This window comes from Myotis nattereri (genome assembly GCF_964212035.1).
Source record: "Myotis nattereri genome assembly, chromosome: 3".
Lineage (NCBI taxonomy): Eukaryota > Metazoa > Chordata > Mammalia > Chiroptera > Vespertilionidae > Myotis > Myotis nattereri.
The window spans coordinates 184,488,453-184,498,958 of NC_138077.1; the positions used below are offsets into that span (position 1 = coordinate 184,488,453).

Here is a 10,506-nt window from a genome sequence, read left to right on the forward strand (position 1 = left end):
CCAATATTTACTTTACCAAAGACTTTTACATTTGGGGGTCTGTATTTTCTCTTAAAACCATGACTGATGTTTAAATCTAGGAAAATTAATTTGTGTTTTGTGTTCCACTTTCAGTCTGTGAATCATGGATTACCTTCTAGGTTATCGTATTTATCCCTTGAATATATCTGGGTCATCAAGACTTAGGTGTTTGAGCACTCAGATAAAAAAGCACCATAAGCCTTAGAGCGGAAGACCTTTTGTTACTTAGATGGATACATTTAGAATAACACTATTTGGTACTCAAAATAAGATAAAATGATGGCCTATTCCATTTTGTCTTTCAGTGTGTTGGCATGCATCAGCCCTGAAGCAGTGATCTCTGGATTGAACTACATGTCATTTGCTAATGTTGGCATGAGTGGCTTAAGCCCTAACAGTGTGGATTTGAGCATGGAGGCAAATGCTATAGCTCTGAAGTATTTAAATGAAAATCAGCTGTCACAACTGTCTGTCACTCGATCAAATCAAAATAACTGTGACTCATCCTTTAGCTTTCTGCATATTAATACAGACAGAAGCACAGTGGGGCTTAGTTTAATTTCACCAAACAACATGTCGTTTGCAACCAAAAAATATATGAAGAGGTATGGACTTATACAAAGCAGTGACAATAGTGAAGATGAAGAGGAACCTTCAAAGAACACAGATAACAAGAGTGAACATTTATTGAATCAGAATCCCACATGCATACCTGAGCAACTGGATTGTCAGAAGGAGCCTTTTAGGAATGCCTGTGAAATAATTAATTGTAATAACTGTGAATCCTTGGGCACCCCCACAGATATGCCAGTATTGAGAAATATTACAAATGAAGTTGTTCAGCCAAAAGCAGCACAGCAGTTGAATGAAAACCCAGCTTTTTTATTAAAGAACCTTAAGTCAAGTCCTACAGTGAATCTCCGAACTGGAAAAGCAGAGTTTACCCAACATCCTGAGAAAGAAAATGAAAGGGACACTCCATTTTTTCCTGAAAGTTTGAAACCTTCTGAAACTTTAAAGCAAATGAATAGTATGGATTCTGTAGGCACCTTCTTAGATGTTAAGCGTCTCAGACAGTTGCCAAAATTATTTTAAACCTTTTAACTCCCTGCCCTGATATGAGGACTAGGTGTCTTCTGAAGATACTTAGAGAAGCCAGAACCCTTTGGTAGTTTGGGGATTCCTAATTAAACATGGGTCATCCAGTTGTTTTTTTATAACAGCTGATTGCAAAGAGCTGAACAAGTGACCTGATTGGAAGATGGCTGGCTGGTAAGAGGGCTAAGTTCTCTTTGTTAGAGAGCTTTCAGTGTCACTGAAACCTTTTTAAAACAAACAGAAAAACTCCTAAGATTAGTTGTTTCAACAAATTTAGGTAAACAGACACCATCCAACTCTGGATCTTAACTGCTCTTTATACATTTTGAAAAGTAAGTCTGTTTTCCTAGCATGTTGCATCTCTACATCTGCCCAGTATCACCTAAAAGAACATAAAATAAAGTTATCATGACCCTGACTAAATTAGCTAGATCAATCCTTACTAAATTTAAGGGGAAGTTTTGTAAAATAATTTAAGATCTTTTTATTCTAGGAGTGTATAGATCCTCTTAAGATCCATATTTGTTAAATCCTGTGGAAGTAAAAGTTTTGCTATATGGTGGGTTATATATTACCTATCGCAGAATAAGAAAATTATTGGGTATGAGTGTTTTATAAACTTTGTGAGTTTTTCAAATGTTTTAATAGAACTAAAATACCTATTAAATTTAATAAAAATGTCTAGATTGACTGTTCTCCTTTGTTCTCTGCTATAGCATATCCTTCTCCACTTTAAAAAAAAGAAAAACTTTTAGGCCCCAGAAAGTTACAAAAATAGTAAAGAGTATACACTTCACCAGCAACCCCCAAAGATAGTATCTTACATATCCATGTAAATGATTAAAATCAAGAAATTGACATTGGGTGTAGTATTAATAATTAAAACAGACCTTCCAGGTTTCACAAGTTTCTACATGCACTCATTATCTATTCCATTATCACATTAGCTCTATGAGATTTTGTCATCACAATCACCGTAAAGAAAGAACTGTTCCATTACCCCAAAGAAACTAATTGTACCCTCCTGCCAACCCTGACCTCTAACAATCAATGGCCTATTCTCCATCACTGGAATTTTGTCATTTTGAGAATATAAATGGAATCATAGTATGTAACTTTGAAATTGGTTTTCATGCAGCATAATGTCCTTGAGATCTATCCAAGTTGTTGAATGTATCAATAGTTGCTTCCCTTCTCCCCTCATCTTCTTAAATATTAAGTTTTAAATTGTTATTTCTAGATATAAATGAAAAAATCTTCATTCATTTGAGAAATAAAGCTCTTCTGCTGAAGTTAAATGAAGATATTGCCTTATACTAGTATCTAAGCTTGATGTATAAATTGGAAAGATACAGACTTTGGATTTCTAAATACTTTCCAACCCAGCTGGGGCTTTCTGAGTTAATAATCTGATAATTTATAGTTAGCAAGCCCAAGTATAGCAACGTGATAGTTCTCTGCTGTTCCCCACTGGAGCCAGGGACCCATTTGTGCATCTTTTCCTTCAGTGTTGCTCTTTCAGGTTAAAAGTTAAGATGAGTAAATAGCAATGATACTGTGTTTCCCTTTGTTTCCATAGGCATTGTTTGAAGCTTTAGCTATTTTAATAAGTTGCATGAAAGTCCACTTATGGACTTCATTGGAGTAAAAATTAAAAATTTTTTTTTAATCTTTTTCTTGATCTCAGAGAGGAAGGGAGAGAGAGACAGTAACATCAATGATGAGAATCAGCCGAACCGGTTTGGCTTAGTGGATAGAGCGTCGGCCTGCGGACTCAAGGGTCCCGGGTTCGATTCCGGTCAAGGGCATGTACCCTGGTTGTGGGCACATCCCCAGTGGGGGGCGTGCAGGAGGCAGCTGATCGATCTCTCTCATCGATGTTTCTAACTCTCTATCCCTCTCCCTTCTTCTCTGTAAAAAAATCAATAAAATATATTTTAAAAAAAATGATGAGAATCATTGATTGGCTGCCTCCTACACGCCTGCCCCTCACTGGGGATCTAGCCCACAACCCAGGAATCAGACCATGACCTGGTTCATAGTTCGACACTCAACCACTGAGCCATGCCAGTCGGGCATTAGAGTAAAATTTTAATGGAATTGTCAATGCCACACTTTAACAGAGCACTATGTGCTCTGTAACTTTAGCCCTCAGTGTTTCACCTAAGAGAGTGTAGGTACAATTTATATTGCACATTAATGAACAAAAAACTAGGGGATGTTACTGAATTAACTGACAACCTCATTAACAATACCATTATCACTGGGAACCCACACCAAATAAGAAGCTCTCTATCTGCCAGAACCGGTTTAGCTCAGTGGATAAAGCTTCGGCCTGCAGACTCAAGGGTCCCGGGTTCGATTCCGGTCAAGGGCATGTGCCTTGGTTGCGGGCACATCCCCAGTGGGGGGTGTGCAGGAGGCAGCTGATCCATGTTTCTCTCTCATGGATGTTTCTGGCTCTCTGTCCCTCTCCCTTCCTCTCTGTAAGAAATCAATAAAATATATTTAAAAAAAAAAAAAATGAAGCTCTCTATCTGAACAATAAAAACTGAACCTGAGGCTTGTTAGGCAAAATCAAATTCCATCACCACATCTAATTTAAGGCCTCTGGTAGGATGCTTAAGCAGTTTGGAGAATGATCTTAGACTGCAGATGAATTCAACAAAACATGTCTACTAAATGCATTTCCAGAGAAGAGGGACCATCACTGAAGCCTCACTACAGAAAGTTCTCTAAGAAGAGTGTTTTACTATGGTAGGTTACTTGGCAAGCTATTGCTATGATAGCATTTAGGCATCTTTGGAAAAAGCATTAGTACTGAGAAAATTGGATTAAAAGACTTCTGAGATGATTGTCTCTCAAATGATATTTCTTTGAATTTTTTTCATTTATCCAGTCCCCAGCATGCTGCTTATAGATATGGGTGTGCTACTTCAAGTGAAATAAGGAAACAATGGAATTTCTGCATCCAGAAACATACCCACTAGTTTGGGTCCTGGCCAATTGGCCTACCCCCTGCCCCCCATCCCCACACACACACATACCAAGTGTCCGCTTACTCAACCTCTGAGCCCCTTGGTGGCTAACTGCTCCATGGTCATTTGTCCTTTGCCTTGCCCTGCAGAAGTGGATGTAGACATGTTAGACATGAGCCTTGTCCTTTGCCAGCTGTAAAGACTAGGGAAAACAGATACACCCTGAAAGCAGTCACACACAGTATATGATGAAAAGACAAAATGAGTGATCCAGACGAAGCCACAGCAGTGTAATCATGATAGTTTCCACCTTTTTAGAACTCACTGTGCAGAGTACTTAATATGTGCTAGTTCATTTTAGTCCCTGCTGACCCCAACTGGTGATTGTCATCCTCATGGATGGGGAACAGCCTTAGGGAAGTAACTTATCCAAGTAAGTTGCTAGGAGAGACTCACACTAAAGTATAACTCCAGAGCTCAAGTTCTTATTAAGGCACTGGGAAAACAGCTTCTCTGAGGCCTGAGGAATTCAGGAAGAGCTTCCTACAAAAAAACAAAACAAAAAACATGAAACACAAAAACATGATTTTGAACATTACAGTCAATGCTGTCTTCAAATATACACTGTCCTCCACGCTGCCCTGCCGTATTTCCCCCTAAGAAGGCGTCCCCTTGCCCTTTAGCCATGACCAGAAATGACTATTTTTTTTACACAAGAGCCCTGAAGGAGGCCACCCAAGCTATGTTATGTTAATATTAAAGGATTCATTTCAATGATTTTCATCATGGCAACCTCCTTAAGTCTACTGTTAGGGCTCCAGGAAATTGGAGGAACAAACGATTTTTCTGTGCCCTTGTTTTCTAGACATTACTCATAAGGGCAGAACCTTGGTTAGCCTACTAGATGAGAGAGGCCTTTATGCCTGCAAAATAAATTCCATGATAATGTCTTAGGTTGATAGACTATTTCAAGTATTTTTCAAAGTGTGCTTTCCCACATACTTCCTCTTATTAATACTTACAGAACCAGACTGAAATATATATGGCAGTATCATTAACCCTCTTTTTCAGATGATAAGACAAATAAGGTATAACTGGACCCAGGTCACACACCTATAGTTAACAATCTAGTGTCCTTCCATAGCATCTAGCCCAGCAGCAGCCATTCCCTCCACGCTTCTGATCCCCATCAGCACCATTTTCACGCCTAGTCATTCCACGGGTATCTAATGTTGGTTCTGCTGGGCACTGAGCTAGGTGCTGAGCATAAGGTGATGAACAAGACAGATTTGCCCTGTAGGAACTCTAATGGAGCCAGACATGCAAACATCAGCCATGCTGAGAGGTCGGTGCTCCTATATGAAATGGGAGAATAGATGAAGAGAAGCTTGGAGGAGGGTTATTCTGACAATGCTGGAATTTTCCAGAATCTTGCAGGAGCAAGAGGGAAGAGAAGGGAAAGAAGTGATAGTTCTAATAGAGGGAATAGCTTGTTGGAAAGCATGGAGATATGAATAGGTAACAGCATTGGAGGAGGGGGTTGGGGACAGGAAACCAAAGATAGGTAAAGGGATAAAATCTACAAGTAGAACACTGAGAAGTCAGCAACAATTGGATTCTTCTCGTTGCTCTGCCCCAAGTTCTGTGACATTGTGCAAGTCACCTCATATCACTCGGCTTCAGTTTCCCAATTTTTGAGGTGAAGGGGTTAGCCATGTGTCCCTGACATGCTGTGATTATATAAACAATGATTCAGAAACAGGGCATGAGGAGTGTTTTACAATTCCGGAGGAGGGGAAGGCTTCCATAAAAGATCATTAGAGCTGGGCCTCCATAGGTATAGATGAGGAAAAGGAGATTTTCCTACGTTTTACAATGCTTAATGTATTTCACAATTTAAAAAGAAAAAGAGAGTTCCCTTTTCCCCACCAAAATGTTGATTAATAATATCTGTTCCAAGGGATACCAAGATGCCTTTTTCCAGCTCTGAATTACACATTCCCTGTTTTTAAGGAGTTCAAAGTACAGTGTGAAAAAACATCAAACCCATGGAAAGGGGATTTCGGGTTTGGAAGCCTGGGTGATGTTCCTTATCTCCTCTCTGCTTCCCAAACCGGAACTGTCTGGGTCACTGAGAACATCCTCAGAGGAAATCCTGTTTTCCCACTTCCTGGTCAGAGACTGAACTCCAGGAAAAGGAGAGATTAGGGGAGAGCCCTGTGTCCTGTCTCTTCACGGGAGGTCTGGGACCAGGAGGGCAAGAGGGACTAATTAAAAACATAATGGAAACAATGACGTAAGGTATCCAAGCTGCAGAGCTCTCAGAAATCACTTGGGTCCTCATTGTACGAATGAGGGCCCTGGGGCCCAAAGACGAGGAGGGACTGTTCAAGTTCACACAGCTTAGTCAGCACAGAGCTGGGACTGGAACTCAGGACACTAGCCTCCCAGCATACCATCATATGTCACGGTATTTGAGTCAGTAAGTTAGGTATCAAGCAATCAAACCTCGGCCCCCCCTGCTACCCTTGATACCATAAAGGAAAGAAAGGGCACACACACACACACACACACACACACACACACACACACTTCTTGCTTTGCTCACATTTCTCCCTTTGCCTTCAAACCCTCCATAGGTTCAAAGCCTTGTGTACCCTTCAAAACCTAGCACTTTTGTTAACTTACTCATTCCTCACAACAACTGTATGAGGTACATACTTTTATTAGCCCCAATTTTATGGAGTAGAAAATAAGAGCTGCGGTGAATTAAATTTTCCCAAGATCACACAGCCAACATGAAGAACCAGGATTCAAACTCTGGCAGCCTCACTCCAGAGCCCTTGCTCTTAACCTGATCATTAGGTTGGGAGTATGGAGACTCAGGGGTAAAGTGATGTGCCTAAGGTCACATAGGTGAAGTCAGGATTTGAACTCAGGTCTGTCTGACCTCAAATCCCAAGTTCTCTTCTCCTTCTCCTTTCTCTCCTCCTCTTTCTCTCTTGAGGGCAGAGGGCTGAGGTAAGTGTGTGTTTCACTTCCCTAAAGCCCAATATTCCTACCTTGGGAAAGCAACACCAGGTCGTAGACACTGGCTGGTTTGAAGGGAAGCAGGTGCATGAACCAAAGCTGAGTCCATTCTTGGTGAGTGATTGCTCCGAACTCCCAGAATCACCCTAGGGCAGTGATGGCGAACCTTTTGAGCTCGGTGTGTCAGCATTTTGAAAAACCCTAACTTAACTCTGGTGCCGTGCCACATATAGAAATTTTTTCATATTTGCAACCATAGTAAAACAAAGATTTATATTTTTGATATTTATTTTATATATTTAAATGCCATTTAACACAGAAAAATCAACCAAAAAAAATGAGTTCGCATGTCATAGGTTCGCCATCACTGCTCTAGAGGGACCTGCTCTGTGACTCTCCAAGCCCCCTGCCTGTGTTCCCCTCCCCACCCAGCACAGAGAGTATCTGTGAAAATAGGGAGAGTCCACCGCCCTCACCCCAATCAAGGCCTGCGTGTCTTCACAGCTTGTATGATCCTGGAACCATTCCTCTCTCTGACAGGGGCCTTAAGGATGCACTTACATGTTCCCTGTGGCTGGTTTTTAGGACCAGGAAGGTTGGCCAGTTCCACTTCCTCTAAGTTCATGGCCCAGATTCCTGCTGGATGGTGTCTCCTCCCTCAGTTTCTTTCTCCAGGTTCGTCTCTGTCACTCTTATTCAACATACATTTGTGGTGTTCCTCCTCTGTCTGTGCGATAAGCCGGGCCCTTCAAGGGGCTAATTGGGTACACAAGCACCCAGATACGTGTGGTCAGCACCATGTTGGAAGGATGTTTAGTAGACACAAGAGGAGGAACTAGAGGCAAAACTTCTTTTCTGCTGGAAGTTTTCCATACTCTTGTCTCTTCCATAATGTTTTTTAAAAATTTATTTTCTTTATTGATTAAGGTATTATATATATGTCTTTATCCCCCCCATTGTCCCCTACCCCCTCCACTTGGTGGTACATCTACACAACGGAATACTACGCTGCGGTAAAAAAGAAGGAATTCTTACCATTTGCAACAGCATGGATGGAACTGGAGAGCATTATGCTAAGTGAAATAAGCCAGTCAGAGAAAGATAAATATCACATGATGCATAACGTTTTCTAGATTATTCTGTATTTTTGCATGTATCAGTAGTTTGGTTCTTTTATATGGCTGGGTGGTATTCTATTGCATGAATGTACCACAATTTGTTTACCCATTCACCTGTGGCTGAGCATTTGGATTATTTCTAGTTTTTAGCTACTATGAATGAAGCTGCTATGAATATTTGTGCACAAGAGTTCTTGTAGCTATATATTTTTCAATTCTCCCAATTAAGTATGTGTTTATAAACTGTTTGTTGATAAGGAACTGCCAAAGGGTTCTTCCAAGTGGTTGAGTCAGTTTTGCATTCTGTTCAACAATGTAAGAGAATTCCAGTTGCTCCACATCCTCACCAATACTTGATACATCAGCCTTTTGTGGCACAGTTATCACAGTTTTTAGTTGCATTTCCTAATGCAAGTTTGCACATCTTTCCATGAGATTTTCGGGTATTTGTTTATCTCCTATAGAGTCACTGGCTGTTCTCAACCTGTCTGTGCTTCAGTTGGTACCTACAAAATGGAGCCCCTGCTTCACTGGGTTGTTGTCAGGATCCACTGAAGTAATCTTTAGGAAGTGGTTAGTCAGTGCCTGGCACCTGGCACTGCCATATAAATGCACCCATTGGAAATTAGCCTGGCTGCCCACCAGAGCACACACAGCACATCTCTCAGAGGACAAGCTCAGGGGAGATTCGCTGGAACCCAGAGTCAGGGGAGGGGAGGGCAGAACCACTCGAAAGCCTAGAATTTGGAGTTGAGGGAGAACTCAGCCTTGGTCCGAGGTTGAGCGGGGGTGGGGTGGGGGTGGGGAGACAGGTCAGAGAGGGGACAACGTCTCAGGTCCAAATCTTGGCTGGGCTGTTCTCTCCAGGCTGCTCAGCTCCAGGACCAGACTCCAGACCAACCAATCTGGGTCCCAACCTCCCCTCTGCCTTGACACCCCAACCGAGGAGCTCCCGGGTTTCCTGCCTGACAAGGCCCCCCCCCCCCCCTCCCCGCTAGGGGCTGGCGGAGGAGGGCTGGCATTTCCTGACGGGGCCACAAGCGGCGTCACCCGCTCTGGACGCTGGGACCACGCGCTGACCGACAGGCACCAGATGCTATTTCGGGCGGCGCCCAGCTCAGTTCACAGTTTCCGTTTTTCCACTGACGGGTCGGGTCGGAAACAGGGGAGGGGGAGGTGCAGACGTCACCAGCCCCCAGCCCCAGGCGGGAGGTGGTGGGGCCTGGAGGACAGGTTGGGACCAGTCGGCAGACTGGAATGGGGGGCGGAGGGGGGGGATGTCTGGGGCAGGGCTGACAAAAGGCTTGCCTCCCTGTTACTTCTTCACAACTCTCTCGGACACGTCATTGACCCCTAAGTCAAGACAACAGCCTGTTGGTGCCTCAAAGGCACCCAAAGTCAAGGAATTCAAAACCGAATGCAGAATCTTTCCCTGCATCTCTGAGCCTCCAGGGAAGGAGAACCAAAAACCCCCAGGGTTCCTGGATTTCTCCTTCCTCCTCACCCTCCAAATTCTTACAAACCCGGTTTTGTATCCTAAATACATGTCATCTTCATCTGCCTTTTGCCATCTCTTCTGCCAGCATCCCAGTCCACATACCTTGGACCAGGACATTGGCCTCAGAACCTGTCTTTCCACATCCTTCCCACCCACATGCACCTCTTCTCCACTTTGCAGTCAAAGACATTCTAGAAATGCAAATGTCCTCATAGGACCTTCAAGCCAAATAAACAAAAGGGTTCTCTGAATATCCTTTGGATTGTCCATAGGCTTGGTCAAGCCATCCCAGACTATTTTCTGTTCCTTTCATGAACCTGAGCCCTTCTGCTTTAGCCCTTTACCCACCTGGAAGGCTCTTGATGCTCACTCTTCCACTCACCCTTCAGATCCCACTCTTAGATCCGAGTCCAGGCATCATTTCTCAGGGAAGCATTCCCTGGCTGGGCTCTCTGATATGGGAATGGCCAGCCCCTTTTGTACAGGAGCTCAGAGACATGAAATGACTCGCCCAATGGTGCCACAGCTCAAGTGTAGCAGAGCTGGGCTTTGAACTTGGGTGTAGTGCAGGTTGTGGGGCTGATGGAGCAATATTTTGCTCTCACCCCCCCTCTCTCCATCCCTCCCTCTCCCTCACCCTCTCTCTCAAAATAAGGAAATCAATAATACCGTGGCACCCTGATTTCCACCAGAGAGCACAGAGGAACACGGGGACTGACAGACTGCACTGAATTAACTGTATCTTCACGGAGAGCTGTCCCAA

The 10,506-nt window shown here is 43.1% G+C and overlaps 1 protein-coding gene across 1 annotated transcript in view; it reads left to right on the forward strand.

Moving 5' to 3' along the window:
- The window catches only part of STIL (STIL centriolar assembly protein), a 31,117-nt gene extending 28,804 nt beyond the window's left edge, over positions 1 to 2,313 (forward strand). Inside the window, exon 11 of the mRNA XM_081088065.1 lies at positions 327 to 2,313. Coding sequence (XP_080944191.1) covers positions 327 to 1,116 — 790 coding nt within the window. The 3' untranslated portion in view covers positions 1,117 to 2,313. The remainder of the gene's footprint in view (positions 1 to 326) is intronic.
- Positions 2,314 to 10,506: the final 8,193 nt, after the last annotated feature.